Source organism: Antennarius striatus, chromosome 24, assembly GCF_040054535.1.
Source record: "Antennarius striatus isolate MH-2024 chromosome 24, ASM4005453v1, whole genome shotgun sequence".
NCBI lineage: Eukaryota > Metazoa > Chordata > Actinopteri > Lophiiformes > Antennariidae > Antennarius > Antennarius striatus.
Genome location: NC_090799.1, coordinates 6,368,922 through 6,393,413, shown reverse-complemented (window position 1 = coordinate 6,393,413; position 24,492 = coordinate 6,368,922). Strand labels below are relative to the sequence as shown.

General features: G+C 51.0%; 1 protein-coding gene across 2 annotated transcripts; it reads right to left on the bottom strand.

The window, feature by feature from the left end:
* Positions 1-11,024: 11,024 nt before the first annotated feature.
* Positions 11,025-23,452, bottom strand: LOC137591576 (sodium/potassium-transporting ATPase subunit alpha-1). Of its 2 annotated transcripts, XM_068309659.1 has the most exons (23): positions 22,469-23,452; positions 17,762-17,875; positions 17,573-17,632; positions 17,096-17,197; positions 16,917-17,018; positions 16,732-16,845; positions 16,327-16,461; positions 15,952-16,069; positions 15,603-15,871; positions 15,215-15,523; positions 14,537-14,671; positions 14,255-14,450; positions 13,997-14,172; positions 13,792-13,928; positions 13,557-13,707; positions 12,806-12,974; positions 12,575-12,729; positions 12,374-12,497; positions 12,082-12,227; positions 11,871-12,001; positions 11,679-11,780; positions 11,511-11,602; positions 11,025-11,412 (listed from the first exon to the last, which is right to left on the bottom strand). In XM_068309659.1, exons 1-23 carry the CDS (start codon positions 22,478-22,480, stop codon positions 11,384-11,386), a joined length of 3,078 nt encoding a protein of 1,025 aa, XP_068165760.1. In that variant the 5' UTR covers positions 22,481-23,452; the 3' UTR covers positions 11,025-11,383. The 2 variants fall into 2 exon arrangements, with proteins under 2 accessions (XP_068165760.1, XP_068165761.1); XM_068309660.1 differs by lacking the exons at positions 17,096-17,197; positions 17,762-17,875; positions 22,469-23,452 and having other exon boundaries at positions 11,026-11,412; positions 16,917-17,058; positions 17,573-17,589.
* Positions 23,453-24,492: the final 1,040 nt, after the last annotated feature.

Below are 24,492 nucleotides of genomic sequence, written 5' to 3'. Positions count from 1 at the left end.
GCGTGAAGCAGCTGTTTTAATAAATGCCTCTTAAGCTCAGGGTCTAACTTGTCCTTTTGTTAAGACCCCCCCACCCCCCCAGTGAACCAAGGAGCCCCCCCCCCCTCCAGGAGCTATTAATAACTCCAGGACAGAAAGGGAACGCACGTAGGATGTGGACGGGCGTCTGGCGGTGGGGGTGGGGGGGCTCAGGGGATCCGAGGAGGAAGGTCAGAGGTTATTAAAGACGACAGGAGAATTCACTTCCATTCATCCAAAGTCTGCAAATCAGATTTTAAACACATTAAAAGAAATGTTTCCGGAATATAATCTGAGTTTCAGCGTTTGGGGACCTGAGGATCTAATCTCCTAATCCCACTCCAGCAGCGTCTGAAAGAGGACGAAGAGTCGCCTCCTCTTCAAGGAGGCCTGGACTGGATCAGGAGGAGAGACGGACGGACACACACACACACACACACACACACACACACACACACACACACACACACACACACACACACACACACACACACACACACACACACACACACACACACACACACACACATGCTTGAAGGAGGAGAGCAATAACACAAACTGACAAACAAAGATGTGGCTGCAGGTCCCAGATCAGTACCGGGGTGTGTGTGTGTGTGTGTGTGTGTGTGTGTGTGTGTGTGTGTGTGTGTGTGTGTGTGATCTCCAGTGATTGAATGCTCTCCCCGTCCCACCTCCACCCCCAACCCCCCCCCCATTATGGCCCAGCTTCTCCTTCAGAACTAAATCTACTTATGATTGTTTTTAGAGTTCTTCTTATCATTTTCTTTCATTCAGGACGACAATCTGGACGCCGTAATCCATCATGGGTTTAACGGCTCCCCGTACCCCCCTCCTCCCTTCCCGCCGCACCCCCCCCCACAGTCAAATAATCATCATGATTTAGGACTTGGGACTCGAGTCCACTGGGATGGAGCAGAAAGAAGAGGAGAGGGGGATGAAGAAGAGGAGGGTGAAGTCTCTTATTAATCAAGACAAGGAATAAAATAAGGTTGTAATATTCGATGGTGCCCCCCTCCCCCACCCACAGCTGTACCCCCCCCCCACCTCCACCCCCCTCTTTTAGTGTGATCGTATTAGAAAAATGAAAACCAAATCTTTAGATTAGGAAGATTGGAAAAATTGAATTACGACGGAGGACCGGGGGCCGAGTGGATGAACGGGGGCCAAATATTCATCTGGGGCAGAGCGGGGAGGGGAGGGGGTGAAAATGATGAAAAATGAAATATCTGCAACAAGGGGGGTGGTGGGGGTGAACAGGTGGAGGGAGGGAGGGAGGGAAGGAGGGAGGAGATAAGAAGTTAAGGTCACCACCTGCATGGGGCGGCCGATTTTTCTTTAAATCCCAAACAATCAGATTAAAACGCTGACAAAACCCAAAAAAAAGACGTAAAAAGTAATCCAATTACATTTATAGAGTAATTAAATTACATTCAGAATAACATTTCGATCCAGTTCTGCTGCCTGTGCTGCACATTTCAACAGTAAGAGCTCAGGATCCCTTCATGCTTTTATTTTGAAAGGACAGTGCAGTTGTTATTACTAAACCTCAGATGTTTGTTTTCCTTCTGTAAACACAAACAAAAACATTACGTGCTGCTCCTGGCCTCGCGATTGAACTCCGGTTTCCAGAGCAACGGCGCCCTCTAGTGACAGAACGAAGGTGGTGCGTGGATTGATGTTGGCGGAAGTTGTAATTTAAATTCCATTAAGTTTCCCCACTTGTGTTTTTATTCATCGTAAAATGTCTTTTTGTTTTTATTTAAACCACTTTGGTTTAAATCTTTCATTTCTGATAATTGTAATAAAAGTTTAATAATAATAATGATAATAACAAAGTTTAAGCTTATTTTTGTTCCATCCCCACAAATTTTAAAAAAAAACAACAGTTGACATATTTAGTTTTCTTCGACTTTTATTCTGTTCTATGTGTGGAAAATCTAAAACCTATGCGTTGTTTTTGCGTGTAACTACACTAACCATCCACCAGGTGTCGCCACAGATTGTTTCCCCTCTCCATCCAACCTGATTGGACGAGAACACCTAATCTGTGTAACGATTGGATATGATTCCAGCTCAGGTCTGTGGGGGTAACATTTATCACAGGTGTGAACGGATCCCGACTGTCGTCGGATTCCTGCGTTTTGCTGATAACGCCTCGTGTTTCTCTGCTGCGGATGACACATCTGCCCCACCTGGGGGCAGCCTGCGGTTAATCTGCCCCAGCAGAGGCCTTGTGCTGATCTGTGTGTGCAGCTGCCAGCCAGCAGATCAGCCTGTTATTCACCATCAGCTGTGAGCCCAAGCTAGGAGCTATTTCTGTAGTTTGTCACGCAGCCGTGGCAACGGCCCGTCTGTGGGGGTGGGGGGTGGGGGTGGGGGGTGGAATCAGCTGATCGACGCCCCCTGACTCCTGAGGATGAGCTACAGGACAGTAGCAGCGGTGCACACGTCCTCATTCATTCTGTCATTCATTCATAAAACAAACAACCCATTTTGGATTTTGTGCAAACATCCGCCGTCGTCGCCACCGTCCTGTGATTCATGACATTTTGCTTTGTGACGAGCGTTCAAACGATTCCTCCCCACCAGGCGGGGAAATGTAAACCCGGATTAACGGGTCGTTAGAAATGCACCATTTTTTCTATCCTGCAAAATGAATCGCCGTCGGATTAGCCCCGCCTCCAGGAGGCGGAGCCCTAGACACGGGTTCCGTGGCGACAGACACGCTTCATTCTGAACGGTTCCCCCATTAAACAGCTTGTCCTGCTCTTTGCATGTCCATCACGTCCCCCCCAGTCGGGTTTAAGAGAGGGGGAGACAAAGAGAGGTGGCGGGGCAAAGAGGGGGGGGTGATTACATAACCTGATTCCACTGCAGCAATCTGGGAGAGACTTCCTGTCGGACACAACAAGTGACACCAGGTCAGAGGTCATGTTCCTTTACTGGTGTCAGACCCCCCCTCCCCCCATCTCCCCCCACCCACATCAGAGCCCCGACTGGGACCTGAACTTTAAAGCCTCTTTTCAAAATCGCAGATGGACAAATAAAAATAGAAAACGAGTTAAAATTTCAGGAACCAGACGCTATAGAGACATCGGGGCTATCGCTAACGCCCCGGGGGGAGTGGAGGGGGGGGGGTCATGGTTTCTCCCTCCTCCCTCCATCAATAATTAAACCCTTAATGGTCAACAGGAGCTGAAAGAGACGAAGAAGGAGGAGGAATGTACAGATTTAAGGCTCTATGGCCCCGAGGAGCCGCGTTTTACTGCAGCGGGTGAAGCCAACGGGGCGGGGCTTATATTTATGATGTCATCAACGCATAAAAATGTCTCCTCAGGTACAGCAGCGATTTTTAAGAAAGGAAAGAAATGAAAATTCTTCCTTCTTTGAGTCGGTTTCTTCTTCTCCGCCAGTGGGCGTGGCCTCCGCTTCCAGCAGGACATCAGCCATCAGTAAATGGATTATATCTGGCAGAGCAGACGGCTCACACACACACACACACATACACACACACACACACCCACACACACACACACACACACACACACACACACACACACACACACACACACACACACACACACACATACACACACACACACACACACACACACACACACACACACACACACACACACACACACACACACACTGCAGCAACATTAATCGGCAGTCTGGGAGTTTTCCTGCTGATGATGGACTTTTCTTCTTTTTCTAATCGTGCGCTCCCTTCCTTCATCGCTCCATCTCTCCTCCTCCTCATCATCATTTCTGTTGTCTGCAGTTGTCAGCAACACACACACACACACACACACACACACACACACACACACACACATGGCGTCATCTCCAGCTGATCAATACACTCAGACTTCAACAAGTTCATCAGCAAACCCACCTCACGCCATTCAAACGCCAGCCGTCACGTTATCGCTCACCGATCAATAACCGATCAGACCTGATTTGAATAAACCTTTTTTTTTTGCACACACTAAACTGAACCCGTTCATTTGGTTTTCCGTCCGCTTCCTGCACTGCGGCTGCAGATGGAAACGCCCAAACGGCGTGACGCCCTGCAGGAGGAGAGGAAACCAGTGGAGGATGGATGGAAGTGGAGGAGGAAGAGGAGGAGGAGGAGTGGTGATGAAGATGCAGATCGCTCCTTCCCATCGCATCCTCGTCAAACCCCGCCGCATTTGTTTATTTTACTTTTATGCAAATGGCTAACATCAATCCACCAATCCGGCGGCTCGGTTCATCGACTGGAGTCTGATTCATGATCCTCCAGTACTTTGAGCTCCTCTTAAATAACTCAGCAAAAAAGTTTGGAGGCCATTAATGCGGCGGGTCGGTTTCAGTTCCATCATCGCCGTGGAGCTCCTGCAATGCAGCGCTGTGATTGGCAATGCGTGTTTTGGCGTGCGTCGGATCTCGTATGCGTGAGCGGCTTTGTGTCGGATCGTGCGACTCAGCTGCATCCTTCGGTTTCCATCAAGTTTCTCATGCATCTGTAATGCATCCCACACGCATCTACAACCCCCCACCTCACCCGCTCTCACCCCCCTCCCCCTCCCCGCTGGGGGGAGGGAAGCTCCGATCTGCTCACCATGCGAGGCCTGCAGCTGCCACAAGTAATGGGACAAACAGAATTCGACCCCCATTAGATACTTATGCTGAATGATGCTGAGGTGTCCGTGTACTTATGGCAACTTCTCTTTTTTCCTTTTTTAAACTACATCAGCGATGAAGACGAGACGCGTTGAATTCACTTTTCTGGCCCGGCGACAGGAGGAAGATGAAACGAGCGCAGGATGAAGAGGGAGCGCCGACGTTCCCTCTGTTTCCTGCCGCACAGACGGAATTAATTAAATTTATCCGACTGAAGCTTTCATGTCTCTCCAAAAAAACAAAAAAAAAAACGAACCGGCGTCTGTTTGAAGCCACGAAAAAACGCCAGCATCCCATAATAAACAGGAGGAGGAAGTCTTATTGGTGATTAAAGAGTTTGTTTAGAAATTGCCTGCATAATAATCCGTTCATGACGAACAGATGAGATTCATTAACGGAGAAAATCCCTGAAAACAAAGAGTCGTGTCGATGAAAATTCGTTTTAGGTCACAAATCAAACAAATTAAGACAAATTTGGAGCTTTTTTAAATGTATTTATTTATTTATTTTAAATTTTTTACACAACGTAAAAATTATTCTAAATCCTGAGGAGCTTTTTTCGCTTTAACGTCCCGTTTCATTAACGCTTCCTTCTTTTAGTCCTCAATAACGTTTATGGCCTCCCATCCAATCTTATCGGCCGTAATGTTGTGTGAGAGGGAAATCGAAGGGACGCCATTAACGGCCATTAGCCCCGCCTCCTCACCTCCCGTGATATTAGAACAGGTGATGATGGAGGAGAGGAGACGGATGCCGGCGAGGGAAAGTGGGTTTTAATATTTTAGCAGCTATTCTTTCCCGTTTGAGGCGATTACGGCGCTAGTGTCTGTTTGAAGAACCACATCGCTCTCTTCCTCCTTCTTCACTTTTATTCTTTCTCCACTCGTTTTTTTTTTTTTTTTTCCAGCTCATTTTGCTCCTCTCGCTTTCACACCTCACCTTTCCCTCCCATGGCGTCGCCGAGGGTCCTGATGGTACCCTCCCTCTCTTCTACACCTCTCATCCCTTCTCTTTCATGCCTCCCACATTCACTTCATCTCTCCATCTCTATCTGCGTTTATCTATTATTCATGATTCAGGCTCCGAGGAGGGAAAACAACAAAGATGTATCAGCGGCTTCAAGAGGACTCCATCGCCGGATGTGTGCGTTTGTCGTAACCGTCAATCACGAAGCGATCGATATAAAATAATCACCGAACACATTGAGGATGTGGAAATAAAGGAAGGTCTTGATATTCCTTCCTCTCATCCGGGGTGGCGTTGCCATGGCAGCAGATCTCCCTCTCCTCCAGGGGGATCTGGAGGTGGGCCCAGGTTTTGATGAGATGTTCACCTCCATGAGGAGATCCCTCATCAGGAGATGTTGGATGAGCTCGCCGTCTATAAATACGTCCGGCGGGCCCGAGGCGGTCCCTCCGGCGCCGCTAATGCAAACTGACACCCGCCAAACGCGCAGACACGCCAAGTCCGGCGAGTTTAACGCTGAGAGGAAGTGATTTCAAGCAAACGTAGTCGTCGAGTTGACACGCGTGACAGGAAGTCGACCATCATCGACATAAAAAAACACACCTTTGGAGGACTGTGCCCCCTCCCCGGGCCGTTTGAAGCCTCTTCAAAGCCAAACATACTCCTCTTGATCGATTAGCATCAGCAGAAGCGTCGACACCCTTTGGAACGAGCGCTTCCCCGTTTTGGCGGCGTGACTTTGAATTTGGCGGGATGCGACCGACGCGGTTTTTGACGGTGACGTAACGTAGCGTGATGACTCGGCTAACGGCTAGGTGAAGCAGCTTGCTATAAATAGCGCCGCTGACCCCCCCCCCCCTCCTCCGCGCTGCACACAGACACGCAAACTCATGCATAAATGCATGCCACGCACACGCACCCCCCCCGCCCCCTTTTTCATACGTCTCTTTTCGCTGCCTTCATCCCCTCTTGGCGGCGCCGTGCGTCTCCTACTCATCATATGCTCGCTAACAGATGGAGGCTACGATAATTACCCGACGGGCTAAACGTCTCTCCGACTGCACACATATGCCGACGACTCTCTCCTCTTCTTTCCAGAAATCACAAGAATTGATATTTATGCAGAATCCGACATCGGATTCCCTAATTTCAGATTGTGCATTTCTGCTAATTCTGCTAAGCTAAATGTCCTTTTTTTTAGCCTCTGGCTAACTGTTAGCCTAAGCTTAGCATCTGCAGTTCTTTTCAATGGGAGGGCGATGTCTGACTGCATCGTTCATTAGAAGCTAAAGCTACGTTTTGGCGTCTCTTTGACGTTAATCTGAGTTGGTGGGAGATAATCTGGGTTTATTTTTTGGGGGGGGGGGGTTGGGTGGGTCAAGCAGGAGGAGCACCTCCTTCACCTCATGAAGCTCAGGTGAGGCTGCACCTCCTCTTCGTCTCCTTTCACGCATGCAGCTCCAACACTTCCTGTCGCTCTCAGGGTGTGATGATGTTGCTAACGCGCCTCCTGTAAGCAGGAGAAATGGTCCTGGGGGGGGGGCAGGGAGGTGGGGGGGTGAGATCTCCTGGACTATAAATCTCCAGCTGATTCCCGCCGCTCGTAAACACACATCCATCTCAATGCACACGCGGTGGCGTGTTTACTGCGAACACGCCGCCGCCGCCGCGGAGTATTGATGACGGGGCGAGCAGGGAGCATCCATCACTCCTGCTCATGGGGGTGGGGGGGTCGCCGTATGGTGGGAGGAGCCACTTCGGCAGGGATATCAAACGTGTCGTGCTCATACACGTGTGATTGATACGGGATTAAATCCTGAACGATTCGTACAGTAACTGATCAATAAGTTTAGAGCAGTTGATCAGTTCATTGATCGTCTGGAACATTCCCTCCTCGCCCATCTGCAGGTGTGACGCCTCACCTCCATCACCTCGTTTCTGGTGATGTTTGATCCGATATCTGCCTCCACTGCCCCGGGGGGCAGGGCGGGGTGAGGGCAGGGCGGGGTGGGGGCGGGGGTTCGCTATCAAGATATGACACAAATCTGATTTAATCCGGGCTCACCCCGGCTCAAATGGCGGTCAAATCTCATTTCCTGCTCCCCCGGCGGCGGCTAACCCGGTTTGTCGGCCTGCTACCAGGAACGAGACGGGGTTTCCACACCCTCCTCCTTCAAGCTGCAAACAGAACCAGGCTGGGGGGGAGGGGGGGTGTATCTGTTAGCTTAGCTTTAGCTTCAGAGAGTGACTAACTTGGGGAGGGGGGGAGGGGGTGCTTCCAGGGAATGCTGGGAGAGTGAGGGGGGTTGGGAACACACCAGAACAGACCAGCTCGCTTTGAGGGTCTAGGGACGAGACGGTTGGTAAAAGTTAGCCGCTAGCAGCTAGCACTTAGCGGCTAACAGTGTTTGCAAGAGTGCGATGCCCAGTTTTGGCACTCGACACACACTCTGGATGCACACACACTCACACACACACACACACACACACACACACTGGTTTAAATCCTGTGTTAAACGACTTGCTGCTTTCATCCCAGCCAAACTGTTTGAGGAGGAAGAGGAGGGCGATGAAGAGTTGGCCGAGGCAGTGGAAAATGTCCGAGCCAGGAACGATGACGTCGACGGTTTGGAGGAGAACAAAACCGCTTCCTGAAAACCTGCTCCACTCTTTTGTCTCCTCGCCGTCTATCTCTGCTCTGATTGGCTGCTGCTGAGATTTACTTATCCCCCCCAAAAAAAATCAAAAGAAATGAGGCTGATTTATTTTTGAAGTTTCTATATTCCCCATTTTAAAAATTTTTTTATAGCGGTCATCACAAAAAGTGTGTTGATGCTAAAAGGAAACCAACGTGCAAAAGAATTCGTTCTGCTTATAATCGCATCCTTCAAACCAGATGCTCTCCAACACACACACACACACACACACACTTAGTGGGTCAGGTAATTAACGGTCTCAGATCTGGCGTTAATCGAATCAAACGCACTCCCCGGGGGGGGGAGGGGTTTCACACATTTATGCACGCTTTCCATTTTTTTTATCTTCCCTCCACTCGTCACGTCTCGCTCCCCCCATCCGTCACCTGCTCCCTGCTATCTATTTATTCAGCTCTATCCATCTCACAACGAATAAAACACAATCACAGCTAGATGCATGAGCTGAGTCCATGAACAGGAGTGCGGCAGCACTTCCTGTTTAGCCGAGTTTAACGTCTGGCTGCGGAGGAAGCCGACCCGCGTGGTTAACGCTGGTTAACGCTCTCAGTTCGGGATCGGATTCGTTTTTCGTCGGTTCGATCCCCCAACGTCCGACAACTCCAATTTTTAAAAAGCGTAAAAACGCAGAATAAGGCGCGGCATGCTAGCTCTTCAGCTAGCACGGCATCGGAAACCAATCTGGGCGACGACCTGAGCTCTTTCATCCCTGCAGCCGACGGTTTCATCATTAGGCAGAGTTTTCGTGCTGATTTCCGCCGTGGTGTTTGTTCATCTGTGAAGTTGCGGTGTGTGTTTGTTTCGTTGCACTCGACAGCTGGAGTAGCCCGAGAAATAACTTCTGCCTGAGGGCCGCCCCCCCCACCCCCTGCCTCTGAGAGGATGGACGATGGAAGATGGAGGGAGGATGGGGAGAAGGAAAACAGCCCCCAGGAGAGCGAACACAGAAACACAATTGGGCGTCTTACAGAGACCCACAAAGGGACGAGCCCCTCCTCCCCGGCTCATTAGCTGCTTTTCAAAAAAGACCCGCCCGTTGCCACGGCGACAGTGAACCCCATCATCCCCGGGACGTTTATCGCCTCACAAAGTGGGACACAAAGACATCCGTCCAGGAATCGCTCGGAAAAGACGGCTACTTTGGGACACGGGTGCTAAAAGGATTGTGAGTCTTAGCAGCCGCCGCCGAGCGATTGGTCGGCGCTCAAAGAGGGGCGGGTTCATCTAAACTCCACCCCAAACGGAGTCAGCCTGCCAGTCTGGAGAGGATAGTTGGTTTAAATGAGGGAGCTCAGCTGGGATGGTCTTCTTTGATCCGATTAGGTTCATGACATTATAAAGATATAAAGGATGGAGGGACAGGCCGGAAGAGAGGAAGGAGAGGAAGACGAGAGTCCAGGTGGAACCAGACGCCCGGATAAATAATAATAAACAATAATAATAATAAACAATAATAATAAACAATAATAAATAATAAGACATGCTTCCAAGCTGCAGCTTCATTTCATTCATACATCACTACTGCTCTATGAGCTCACCTTGTGACGTCATCAGGGAAACACCTACCTGCAAAAGAAAATCACAATTCTGGCATCTTAGGAATGAGACTAAGGTTACATTTACAATTTGAACAAAAGTAATTTTTCAGCATGATCGGTGCTTTTACTTTGAAATTCATCACTGAGGTATTTCACGTCAAATAACGCATCTGTTCTCAGTGTTATTCGCTATAAATGAGCCCACGCGCGTTAAAGTCACCTGACAGGTAGATTGTGTCTCCCATTAGCCGTTAGCCACCATTAGCTCAGTTTCCAGTAGCTGGTCTGACGCACATTCTCTCCTCTTCCGGCTTTTTTCTGCTGTTTTTTTTTTTTCTCCATTTCCTCTCATTATTGCAGGGCTTTGAAACGGTTCATGGAACGAAAACGAGAAATTTAATGTTATTTTTTTTTAATAAAAACACGTCCTGGAAGTTCTACTGTCCGGACCTTCTGGAGCGGACTGAACCATTTACTCACCTGACAGGGGGGGGCGTCCGGACCAGTTAGGACTCTTCCATTTCTTATTCTGCGTACACAGTTTATTCTGGATTTTCTTCATGTTTTGTTTCAGTATCATAAAATAAATTAAATCACAGCAGTTTAAATAAAAAGTGAGGTTTTATTAATGACTTAAAGGCCTTTCTGGAGCTGCTGTGACTGGATCCACGTCCAGACACCAGCTTCCACTTCTGGAGTAATTCCTGGTTTTCCCGCAGCATCCTCCTCCTGTCCAGTAGGAGTTGAACAATTCGACTTTTCTCAGCAATTTTGAAAAAGAAATCAAACTCTGCAGCTCAAATCGTTTGGTTCTTGCAGCAGGACGATCAGATCAGCCGCTCATGTCTTCTTCGATTCTCTAGCATCTCTTCTTCTGTGGTGGTGAGCGTGTTGAGGTCAGCCGGCGCTGCGTGGGAGCAACGCCAGCTAAACCCCAGTTTAAGGCATTGCGGGTATTGGATTAACCTGAAGTTGCAGCTTTACATTTGACTCGACTTCTTATCGTTGAACCCAGCGGGGATTTAAATCATGTCTTCCCGTCAGCGAGCGGCGCCTGAAGGCACCGTCTTTCTGCCGCGGGTGGATTCAAACACAAACGCTGAATGAGCACAGGAGGCGGGGGTGGGACCTGACTCGAGCGCATTTTTATTGAACATGTAACTGTTAAAAACACGTATAAAATTGGTCCTGTTTGAGAAACAAGGCACGCATAGTCATGTCAATGTTCAGTGTTTACATCATTAGTAGCAGGATCATTTATCATCATCATCATCATCATCACGTTCCGTCTCAGTAGGTGTCTAATAGTAGTATCAAGCATTCCCTAATATAAAAACATGTTCCAATTTTCTTTTCACAGAGGTTAAGATTTTATTTCCGAGCAGCAAGACAATAATTCATGCAAAGACGGGAGTGGAGGAAGAGGAGGAGATGCGAGCCCCCGGGACAGACAGGTCTTTAGTAGTAAGTCTCTCGTTCCACCCAGCCTGGACGTACAGGGAGAGAAAACAAATGCACACGTGGGCGTGAAGCAGTGAGGGGGGGGGGTGAACACAACCTAGTGGGGGGGGAGGGGGGTACTCACCTCCTGGGCTGCGTCTGAGGATCAGCTTACGGATTTCATCGTAGATGAAGATGAGCAGAGAGTAGGGGAAGGCGCAGAACCACCAGTTGGGCCTGGAAGACACACCAAAGGGGAGGTGAGAACCCGACCCAGCGACCCCTGAGACAGGTAGGGGGGGGTGCTACTCACTTGAGGGGGTACATTCTGAGGGCCACGTCCATGCCGGGGCAGTAGGACAGGAAGGCGGCCAGGGCTGTCTCCTCAAACAGCCCGAAGATCAGGATCTTGTTCCTGAGCGGGAAGCCAAAGGGTTAAACACAACCGAACCCGAGTTCAACGCCACCCTAGCCTACCGAAACAGACCCCACCCCCCTCGCTCACTTCATTCCCTGCTGGAAGACAGAGTTCCTCCTGGTCTTGCAGATGATCAGGTCGGCCCACTGGACGATGACGATGCTGACGAAGAAGGCGGTGTGGCAGGTGAACTCCACGATCTTCCTCTGCTCGTACGTCTGTTGGGTGGGTCGGGGGGACAAGCCCGTGAGACGGGGGCGAGCTGGAAACCGAGAGCTGAGGTTAAGACAGTACTGACCCACTGCTGCCCGTAGCTGTCCTCCAGGTCGTTGATGTACTTGTTGTCCCAGGACACCCGGATGCCCAGGAGGGTGTAGGGCAGGAAGCCGTTCTCAGCCAGGATCACGAAGTAGGTGAAGAAACCCGCCAGTGCCTGGATCATACCTGCAACACAACCCGGATGGACGCTCGCACTCAAGAAGGTCAAGACTATTCTTGGCGTCGAACCCAAGTAAGGAAAGACGCCATCGCTCCAGCTCAGTATCGGCGAGAGACTATTTTCGTGGCGTGATACCGCGCCACCCACTCACCGATCTGCCCGTAGGCGATGCTGATCAGCCTCTCGTTCACCAGTTTGTCCGTTTTGGGGTTTCTGGGCTGCCTCTTCATGATGTCGCTCTCGGCTGCTTCGTACGCCAGGGAGATGGCGGGGACCTGGAAGGAAGGGCAGAAGGGCCATCAGTGATAGGGCTACTTCACGTTGGAGCGCCGGAACACTCTCCGATCTTTACCATGTCGGTTCCCAGGTCGATACAGAGGATGGTGACGGTTCCCAGGGGCAGAGGAATGTTGGCGATGATGAAGAGAAGGAAGGGCGTGATCTCTGGAATGTTACTGGTCAGGGTGTAGGCGATGGATTTCTTCAAGTTGTCAAAGATCAGACGACCTGAGGAGGAAATAAACACTCGCTTTTAATCTCACACATACCCTTGAGCCCACGGGAGCGAGACACGACCCCTCACCTTCTTCCACTCCAGTAACAATGGAGGCAAAGTTGTCGTCCAGGAGGATCATGTCAGCGGCCTGCTTGGAGACGTCAGACCCAGCGATCCCCATGGCAACGCCAATGTCGGCTTTCTTCAGAGCGGGAGAGTCGTTGACGCCGTCGCCCGTCACGGCCACAATGGCTCCCTGCAGACGCACGGAGGGTCAACAGTGACATTTAAGGCATTGGCTGATGACAAACGCCGCGGCGAATTGAGCAAACCAAACGGTTTCCCACTCTGGAAGAAAAAGCCTTATTCCAAAAGGGTTTCGGGGTGAATTCCATTCGGTGTGATGGAGCAGACGACCCGGAGGCGGCAGCGCAGAGGCAGACGTGAGATCAGTCGAGAAGCAAAGCTGTTTGGATGTCAGCGAACGCATCGCGCGCCGGGTTCAGATGACAGGCCCATGGGATTTCCCTCTGATTGTTTAAAGTGTTTTTTCCGTGATGACGGCGAATCGGATCGTTTCCTGCACCGCTCGCTGCAGGTGTGGAGCGTTTGTGCTCGAGAATGCATTCGCTGCCATTATTTAAATGAATGACCGCAATTTATCCAACCTGACGCTGCAAATCCATTTAACCATGGCTAACGGAGAAACGTTTGAAACACGACCTCAATACCCGACTGGATGAGATGTGGAGAACAAACCACCGTTAATATGCATGGGGTAGGCTATTGTTCAAGCTCCACCCCACCGCAGCCACGCCCCCCTCTGGGGCGGTCCTACCTGTCTCTGGCAGCCCTCCACGATGATCAGCTTCTGCTGCGGCGAGGTTCTGGCGAACACAATCTCGGTGTGGTACTTCAGGATGTCGTCCAGCTGCTCCGAGGACAGGTCCTTCAGGTCTCCACCGTGGACGACGCAGGCCTTCGCGTCCCTGGGGGGGGTAAGGGCAGAAAGGCGTGAGGTTAAAGAGGCGGTGCTGCCTGACGGACCGGAGCCCCCTCTTCGAGGCCACTACCTGGGGTTGACTTCGTTGATGGGGATGTTGAGACGCGCGGCGATGTCTTCGATGGTCTCGTTGCCTTCGGAGATGATGCCCACGCCCTTGGCGATGGCCTTAGCTGTGATTGGATGATCACCCGTGACCATGATGACCTGGGGAAAGCGATGGGTCAGTCGTCCGTGGAGCAATCCAGACGCAGGAACAGGAAGAGCAGCCCTACCTTGATTCCGGCGCTCCTGCATTTCCCTACGGCATCTGGCACAGCAGCTCGAGGCGGGTCAATCATGGACATGAGGCCGATGAAGCAAAGGTTCTCTGTGGGGAAGTTCACCTCGTCCATGTCGAAAGCAAAGCCTTCTGGGAACTGGTCATCAGGTAGGTTGAAATGGCAGAAACCTGCAGGGAGAAGAACACAACAATGCATTCAGGGGGTTTCGTTCCTGCGTGACAAAATCCGTCCCAGCAGCAGCGTCCTCACCCAACACCCTCTCCCCCAGACCGCCCAGTTCCAGGTAGGCGTTCTGGAAGGCGTCCTTCATCTCGTCGTCCAGAGGCTGCTCCTTGCCCTGCATCATGATGGTGGAGCAGCGATCCAGAATCCTCTCTGGAGCTCCTTTCATCACCAGGAGGTGTCTGGTCTCCCTCTCAGGAGCGCTGTTAGCATGGATGGAAAGCTAGCAGAGGACGGATACGAAACGGAGAGTCGGATATATGTTCTTCAAGGAGACGTCATTTCCCACAATCCACTTCTTTTGCATACCTGGTACTTGTTGGTGGAGTTGAAGGGGATCTCGGCCACTTTGGGGTTTTTCTCTCGGATCTCCTGGACCGACCCGCAGCACAGCTCGATGCATTTGAGCAGCGCCGACTCGGAGGCATCGCCCGCCACATCCCTCTGGAGGGGGGGGAGGGGAGGGGACGCCGCTAATCAGAGATGGCTCATCGTGAAACAATAATGTGTACACACACACACATATCCGTTTGGGAAGCTAAATGCTAATTCGTTCTATATTTTTCCAGCGTTGTTACCGTGTTTACCCAACCCTCACTCTATAACTGTGACTGAGCCAGAAATAATGAGCAGTGGGGGGGGGGGGTGACTGGTAATTACAGCCAGACCTCTAGCAGGTGATTAAGACAAGCACACACTCAGACACACACACGCTGACTGGTTATTAACACACGGTGGAAACCAGACCGAGCTCCAGGGAAACTCTAGGAGCCAGGAGACGTCGCTACAACTGGGTGTTTGCTGTTGGAGGGGCAGGGGAGTGGGGGGGTGATAAGTGTTTGTCTGCCCCCCCCCCCCCCCCCGGGGGTGACTGAGGAGCTGCAAAACAAGCCTGTGGAAACCACTAGAAACACTTCAATGATGCTGGTTCGGCCTCTGGTTGTTCCTTCAGATCTGGTGGAGAGGAACTTAAAGGGTTAAACATACCTTCAGGATTGGAACACTGCTCTGCTCCGCCAGGAAGACGGCGCGGTTGCAGAGTCCGGCGATCCTGGCCAGGGCGGCCCAGGTAGCGGAGCTCCTGTCGAAGGAGGTCCCGCTCTGGTTCTCGGTGGTGTCGGCCTCGTGGATCTGGTTGTCGAACCACATGTGGGCCACCGTCATCCTGTTCTGGGTCAGGGTGCCCGTCTTGTCGGAGCAGATGGTGGAGGTGGAGCCCAGGGTCTCCACGGCTTCCAGGTTCTTCACCAGGCAGTTCTTCTTGGCCATACGTTTGGCGGTCAGAGTCAGACACACCTGCAGGTGGACAGCTCAGGTGAGAGGGAGGGCGGGTGGTTCTGGCGTCTTTAAAACACGAAGATGCACCCAGACTCACGGTGACGGTCGCCAGAAGACCTTCTGGCACATTGGCCACAATGATGCCGATGAGGAAGATGACGGCCTCCAGCCAGGAATATCCCAGGATGAGCGAGAGGATGAAGAAGGACACGCCGAGGAAGACGGCCACGCCGGTGATGATGTGGATGAAGTGCTCGATCTCGATGGAGATGGGTGTGCGTCCCACCTCAAGTCCCGAGGCCAAAGTGGCGATCCGACCCATGACAGTGCGATCGCCGGTGCTGATCACGATGCCGCGGGCGGTTCCTGTCGCGAGGATGAAGAAGAAAAGTCAGGAACCCATCGATGTGGTTGCCGGAAGGTTTTGACCCAACCTGATGTCGTACCTTCGACACAGTTGGTGGAGAAGAATGCAATGTTTCTGGTCTCCAGTGGGTTCTCGTTGGAGAAGTCTGGAGTACGAGTCTGAGGCTCTGATTCGCCGGTCAGAGAAGAGTTGTCCACCTGAGGAGCAAAGCACAAACACACAGACGTGACTGCTTTATGGCGGTTACAGCTGCTGCTGCAGGCAGGTGACAGATTCAGGTCACATGACAGCTAAATGAGGCGGAGACAGGTGACTGATGGGATACGGGCTCCTTCTGGGTCGGGACTTGAGTTCAGGACACAAACTGGGTCACAGACTTGAGAACAGAGCAACAAGCCCCCAGAGGTTCAACACCGACCAACGCCGGTGGAGCCGCTGTGGTCACGTAACGCACCTTGCAGCCGTGGGCGGAGATGATTCTCAGATCAGCGGGGATTCTGTCGCCGCCCTTCACCTCCACCAGATCTCCCACCACCACGTCCTCCGCGTTCAGGTGCTTCTTCTCGCCGTCGCGAACAACCAGGGCTTGCTAGAAGAACGAGATGCGACGGAGGCAGACACAGAAGCTCGTTTCACGCTAATGAAAACGGTTTCTGAAAATCCTCTAAATTATTCAGCAGGGATAATGAGTTTCAAGGGGGCTCGATTGTTTTCGTAGCACAAAAGAGGCTAAGATTGAATTAGCATACCACAATTAAGAGGTGACACGGTGACAGGAACAATAGCTGCACATGCTTTAATCCTGTTTTTATGTGATTTTTGGTACAAAACTGGAATAAATGGCAACTGAAGGGAGCACCTGTGGGACCAGGTTCTTGAACGAGTCCATGATCTTGGAGCTTTTGGCCTCTTGGTAGTAGGAGAAGCACCCGGTGATGATGACGACAGCAGAAAGCACCACGCCCAGGTACAACTGGAAGGAAAGGTTTCGATTAACCGAGAGGAAACCGTCGCCGATGGGCATGGCTTGTATCGGTTTCTCACGTTATCATTGGCCGGTTCATCCTCCATTGCAGCCTGGATACCGTAGGCCAGGAAACAGAGGACAGCGCCGGTCCACAGGAGCATGGAGAACCCGCCGAACATCTGCAGGAGGAACAGGAAGTCGCTCACAAAGGAGCACCACCTAACAGACAGCGGAGCGACAACCAATCAGATGTTACCTGTTTGCAGAACTTCACCCACTCTGGGGTGGTGGGCGGGGGCGTGAGGGCGTTGGGACCGTCCCGGGCCAGGATCTCAGCGGCCTTCAAGCTGGTCAGACCCTGAGGGGAGAGTCACATGACCAACCCTGCAGTAAGCCAACGCAAACTGACACACACCGAAGTCCTGGGGTGCCGCTAGTCGCCTAGCAACGCAGCATCAACAGAGAAACGGGGTGGTTTGATTGGGCAGGTAGGAGTAAGAGAAGGGGGCGGAGACATGGCGAGCTGGACTGAATGAAATCAGGAGATGAATTATTCATCAGCGCCGCTCCCAGACCCCCGTTTAGAGGCGCTGATTAACCATTCTCCTTCATCTCCCTGCATGACCAGGAGCACATTTGCATGAGGAGAAGGGGGGCGGGGCACAATCTGAGCTGCACGCCGTTTAAGGCGCCGGGCGGGGAGGGAACCCTGTCTGAAAAGAGTCTCACTCACATTGTTGAGGTCCGTCCCGTATTTACGATTCAGCTCATCCAGGGTCAGCTTGTGGTCGTCCTGCAAAGACACAAAGACGAAGAGACGCCATGAGTGTGTGTGTGACTGACATTTACATCAGTGTGTGTCGACCTTTCAACAACAAAGAGACGTTCACAGGTTGGTGCAGAGGAAGAGGAGCACGCTCACCATGTCCACCTCCTTCTTCAGTTCGTCCATGTCCTTCTCCTTCTTCTTTCCCTTCCCTTTCTTCTTGCCGCCCTGCTCCGAGGTGGCGGCGAGCTCATACTGCTCACGTCCTTCCTGGAAAACGCCGGGAAAACAGACGAGGAAACGGTTAAAACGCTCTGAACGTGGTGACATCACGGCTGAACCTGTCGTCGCCTGGATCGAGAAGCTTCGACCCCAATCGGATAGAAACCACAAGCGTCACAAACGGGCGTCTTTGTAGCTGCTCCCTTTTCAATGACGCGATAAAATCGAGTTCATGACATCACAAATGTGCTTGTTGTTGTCACGGCAACAGAGACGCAAAACTCCATGGCTGGTCTGGATGAGATTGAGCTCCTTTGGGGCTAATTAGCATGCATTAGGATGCTAACACACTAACAAAATATAATGTAAAGGCATCAGTGTGTGAGCTCTTTATCACGCTGACGTTAGCATTTAGTGGCTGCAACAGCATCGCTTTGGCAAAGTGTGTGTGTGTGTGTGTGTGTGTGTGTGTGTGTGTGTGTGTGTGTGGGAGAGAGCAACCTGTGGTGTGTATTGCAAGTAGGAAACAGGAGATGGTAACTCTGGCAGCTAACATTGATTAGCAGTTAAGGCTCATCAATAATGCAGCGCTACACAAGGATCAGAGGTGTTAGCATGTTAGCAGGGCTGCTAACGGAGTGTGTCGAAAACGAAGGTGACTTCCGCGACCAAATATGGACGTCCTGCCCACAGCTATGGAAACATGCTAAACGCTGTTCTACTTGCTGCATTAGTTTCCCAGGCGCTTACCAGAGCCGGGCAGGGGGGGCGCGATCCCAGGTCATGTTATTGTTGCTCCAGCCTCCCCTGGCTGGAGAAGCTGGGTAAACACTGGCCGAATCCCGGCCTCAGGACCCCTGGGGGCCCCACCAGGAGCCATCAACACCACAACTTTGACCTAAAAGCAAACTACACCAGGTTCCTTGTCTGGGTTCGAATCCCTGCCTCGTTCTGCTCCACCAATCCCAGAGTTCCTTTCTGCATGGCTTTATTTTGATCTCATCTGAAAGAAACAATCATTGCTCCCTTTCCCTGATAAGCTTCTTTAAAAATACCCCCAGCTGCAAGCACACAACCTCTTTAGGGGAAGACGAACCGGGTGTCATTGGTCGCCGCTTTCATTCCCTTTTTGTTGCATCTCGGTCTTGAAATCTCTTCCAGATTGCTCACGCCGGCGTTGGCGGTGGGATGCACATGACATCATAGTCTACATATTCTCAGATCTGGCAGCATCGCCACGCGGCTCAAAATCCCAGCTGCTTCCACTAATCATCACACGAGATGCTCCGGCGAGGCACCAATAAGGCTTTAACGTGATTATGATGCGGAGCCGGAGCCGTTTTCACGCAGCGCTAATGAACAAATAGACGTTGTTCTCCTGCCGGAGAGCGAGGAAGCTCAGCGCCTGGAGGAGGTCGACATACGGCGGAACAAAGCGAGGCAGAAACGGGGGGCTTCAGAAGTGATGAAACAATGAGTCTCCGTGCATCAAAAACACAGAATCGGAAACGTTCCAGACATAAAAACATCAAGTTTGAGTAAGAAAACGTAAAATTCTGTCCATTATAAAGAAACACAGAATCGGGACAATGGAACCCCCTGCAAATGGGGTATTTGTGAGCGCCCCTGGGGGCATCAGGACAGGGTTCGGTTGAGCTGTCGCATATTTTAAAGCCAACAGTTTGAGCTGACTTGAATTCCCATTAGCGCTGCTTCCTGGTGCCAGATACACAAGCTGCTCATTCAACTGTGCCAACACACACACAGACACACACTCTGCCGGTTGCCACCAGCAACTGCCGCCACACCTCTCGTGATATGTGAATGGACAAAGTCAAGTATTGTACCCCCCCACCCCCCGACCCCGATCTCGCCCCCTGTCCTCTTTTATCCGCTGGTTTCGTGTTGGAGAAAGTGTGTTCGTTTAACACGCTCTTCACGTCCCACCGAACCTCCAGTCCCCCCCCACCCCCCCTGCCCCCCCGCCCCCCAAGCAGAACAAATGAATGAATGAATCGCTGCTTTTTCCTCCGAGGCCCCTTTCCATCGCAGGGCGACGCGCAGAACTCCCCTGACTTTTAACATTTCATCGCCGATGAATCCAAAGATGATCCAATTTCTACTCATCGATTTACTTCTTTTTCAGTCCAGAACCTAAATTTATACAATAAATGAGAAAGAAATTGCCATTTATTTCATTCAAGAAGCTAGAAAGAGCAAACATTTCACATTTTTGTGAAAACTTTCAGACACCAGCAGCAAATTCGATCATTGGGACTCCCGACTTCTCTCCAATAAACTGGAAACTCTTTCAACTTCCCCCCCCGATCCAGGCCACGGCGCTCCGTGTCGTATTCCCTGGTGGACAAACTTGGCTCCGACTTTGTTATTTCTGATGCAAATGTTCCACTTCTGCGGAGCAACAGGCTCTGGAGCGAGGGTTCAAACAGCGGAGTCTCACGGCTCAAGCTGCTTAGCCAAACACAGGCCGGGACGGAGGGAGCGATGGCATGCGAGGGGAACGGGGGGTGGTGGGGAGGCAAACAAACAACCAGGGCAGTGCAGATGGAGAGAGTGTGAAGGGGGGGGGTGAGAGAGGGAGGACACTGCGTTATATCACCAACAAGAGGCGGCGTGTGACAAAAGCGCCGGTTAATACGCCGTGACGGCAGAGCGGAAGGAATGTTCGGTCCTCCGAGGGAGAAGGGACGGGGAGCAGGCAGAAACAGAGAGAAGGGCAGGCAAACAGGCTGTGAAGAATGGATGTGAAGGTGCAGCCGCGGTGCCCCCGGTAGCCCACAATACGGCAGGACGGGTCCTGGCTGGAGGGGCCGAACTAAACACCCTGAATTCAACTCAAAACCACCAGCTGACGACTGGTTTCAAAATCATGGCATCCCAGCATGCACTGGTGTCAGAGATACCCTGACATGTCAGATTTGTGCAGTCTGTGGTTGTGATGGCGACCCGCGTGCAGGAAGTTGTGCATAAAACATTCTGTTGTCGACGGGGGGGGGGGGGCAGATTCTTCACCAGAAGGGTTTTAAATCATCAATAACTCAGTGGTGGTGGTGGTGGTGGTGGTGGGTGGGGGGGTCACTCAGACATCCTCCAGAAGTCCTGAAACGCCGTAAGTTCATCCAACGGATGACGGATGCGGCGCTTTCCATCCGTTTACAGCCTCGCCTCCTTCCTCCCTGCTGGAGGTGCTCTAGGGTGGTAATGCGGCAACTGGTGCTCCCCCCCAATATCGCCTCCTCCCCCTCTGTAAGGAGATAAATCCATCCCCCCCCCCCTCAGCCCCCCTGCTGTTGATCGCGCTGAGATACCGATATGATGAGGAGACGAGGGAAAGTGTCTGAAACGGCAAGGGAAAACTGGGAAAACATAAACACACACCCCCACCACCACCAGCGCTGAATGTATTAGAGGAGAAGAGGGGGGGGGGGGGCGAGGATGACTGTCGGGGTGAGGGTAGGAAGGGAGGTTGGATGGGGGCAGGGCACGGCTTTCATGTTGTATGGGAGGAAAAAAGAAAGGAGGCAGCCGCCGAGGAGCGGAGAGTGGGGGGGGGGGGGGCGTTCTGCTCCACACCCCCCCCACCCCCCTCCTCGTCCATCCTTCCTCTCCTCTTTGCCTCCAGCGACGCTCCATCCCTCGCAGGCTGCATTGTAATGAGTGTTTGTTGCGCAGCATGGCAGGGTGTGGCGGCGCTGATGTGAGGGTGCAGCTCCATCCCAGACCCCCCCCACCCCAAAAAAAAAAAAAAAAAAAAAAACCGGAACCAGAACACCCGATCGCTTCCCATCACTCGTCGTTTGACGGGACGCCCCTGAGCAGATGGAGATCAATGAAGACGTGCACAACTTCCCAGCCGATCAATACATTTACGCCGATCCATCCCGGCTGCAAACCGCTGGCGTTGACTCGCTTTCCAGCGCACTTTTAAACCAATGATGTCATTATTTTGGACGTGTAAAACGTCAAGATTCTACCCTGGTGCACAAACCCCGGACCCGGATCTGGACCCGGATCCCCAGCAGATATAGTCGGAACACGTGTGTTCGTTCCGTTGTGAACGCCAGCTCACACATGTCACCCGGTTGCGGAGCAGGAAGGGATATTCCGGGAGTTTTCCGCCTCTTTAAAAACGCGGCTGACGCTGCCGGCGCACGCTTTCACTCCGACGGCTTCTTTCGTCGCCAACCGTTAAAACCGTTAGCGCCGTTAAAACCGTTAAAACTTGGGAGACATCCCCGGGCGCCGGAGAACATCCCGTTACGTAACCGAATGCACGGCCGCACCGGGAGCGTCTGCGGGAGCGGCGGAAAGTTGGTCGATAAAAGTTGGTTCGATCAAAGGATTTGAAGAGGTGTCGCGCGCCAGAGGCGGTAAAAACACGGAAGTCATCAAAGGGATGTTTGAAGCGGCGGCATTTCAGTTAAAAAACAAACAAAAAAAACAAAAACAAACAAAGACGTATTTTAACACTTTTACCCGTTTAATGTCGCCGCAGGTGTAAATATTTACATATATATAAAATTTTATATATATATATATATATATATATATATATATATATATATATATATTCGCACCACGTTTGAGCAAGTAGTTAAATATAAATTTAAATGTACTCACTCCTCTCCCCATGGCTGTAGAGACTTTCCACCTTCAGTTAAAAAAATGTCAAACAAAAATCCACCTTAAAATCGGTACAATAAAAACACTAAAACAACATAAAACTCCCGGGTGGGGGTATTTTTTTGTGTATTTTTTTATATATTTTTTTCCTCCAGCACGTGTCACTCCTTCACAACGTACATCCGAGCTCGCAAGCCGCCGCTGCAGACCCTCCAATACTTATAGCCGGCGTTCCTTCTGACGTGACGTCACGCTGTTTACCATGGTAACCCCACGGAGGGAGGCGGGGCTTCCTCCATTTTTGGGGCGTGTTTTTTTTTTCTTGCTTTTTTTTTTTTTTCCCAGCCGATCAGCCACAGAGAACAGATCATTCAGGAGGGTTTGACAGTTTAATACAATAATAACAATCAATCAATTTAAATATAATAGATCGATTATCAGTACATGCCCAAGAAGACATATTATAATTAAAATAAATCACAGAATACCAGAAAGAAAAAAAAAGAAGTTTTCCCTCAAAACCTGAATGAACACATACCTTCAGCAAGACTATTTGAGTCAGGAACGCTCTTATTCTGAAATATTTGTATTTATTTAATTTTTGTTTGCCATAAAACACATCAAACATGATTAATGTACCATTTTTGCACCATTTAAAACCTTCTTTTAATCTGTATTCCCTTGTTTCCGGTCTTTATGCTAAGATAGTTCCCGGCAAATTCACGGGTTTCGTGTCAAACAGAAGAGTTCCCATGTAGTAGTTGTAGTTGTGTTCCTTTAAACTTTAAGTGTGTTGTTCCACTGAGAAAGGAGCCCCCCCCCACCCTAACACACACACACACACACACACACACACACACACACACACCTCCTATCCCCTGCTGCTCTATCACGGTTGCTGCACGCTGATAGCGAGCTGCTAACTTCTAAATCAGCTTCATCTGTTGAACGCTGCTGCAGCAATGCCCCGGCCTGCTGGAAGCAACCCCCCTCCTCCCCCTCAACCGATGTTTCCGTTAACAGATACCCCCATCTCCCCTCTGGCTGGGCTCCACCTGACTCCCCACCATCTCCAGGAAGCTCCCTACCCTTTGGGACTTTATTCTCCCACGCTGGGAACCCATTGATTTCAGCCGCGCTTGCACATTTAGCTGCACTGCAGCCTTTGGCATCTATTCCAGGAGCTTTTTAAACCTCTTCATCCCACAACACAAACAAGAGATTTAGGCTGTCATCCCTGGATCCCAGCCCGAAACCACAAAGAGTCAGCAAATTTGATGTACGTGCAAAGGCTTTGAGGAGTGTTTTATATTTTTTAAAGGCACGACGGTCCAAAACGGGTTCTCCTGTCTCCCGTTCTAGCCAGCTATCAGCAGGCTGTAATAGATTTTGTTTTGAAGGCGATCTCTTCAACCATGAAATAGACCCGGGGCGGGGAGGATGAGCCCCACCATTGGAGAGCTATTGTGTCCTGACAGGCAGACATTCTGTATCTTGGTCCTTGTGTATTCTAATAGACCTTATCAGGCAGCCTGGAGAGCGCTCTCCATCAACCGACAAGATAAACCTGAGACAGATGAAACGGCGCCGGGAACATCTGACACGCACCGCACGGCCGAGACTTTCTCTATCTGTGCAAGGATTTAAGCTAAAAATACATTGCAAAAAAAATAAATAAAAATTCATAGATGCCCAAGAGGACTTAATGCACAGATGGACACGCAGCGCCCAGCCCTGGCGGTAGGACGCCGCTCAGATGCGTCGCTGCAGGGGTGGGCGTATAGAATCTATATACTGTGGTTTGTTTTGATGACTGCATTCACATGCAGGCATGTGCAATTATTATAGCTCACATGTTGCTCTATAAATAGCCCAGATTTTATTTAGATGTTGCAGGGAAAGAGAGAGAGAGGAGGAGGAGGAGGTTGCCATAGCAACAGGCACGTTCAGGAACCCTGCTCGCGAACGAAAGGATGAAGGCATGTTAATGTCTGCTGATAATTCAACGGCAGCCGCACGCA

Coding starts and splice junctions, on each gene's coding strand:
- LOC137591576 (XM_068309659.1), bottom strand. Junction 12,975..13,556: donor TGGAGGGCTGCCAGAGACAG/GTAGGACCGCCC, acceptor GTGCGTCTGCAG/GGAGCCATTGTGGCCGTGAC. Junction 11,413..11,510: donor CCTCAGACGCAGCCCAGGAG/GTGAGTACCCCC, acceptor CTGTACGTCCAG/GCTGGGTGGAACGAGAGACT.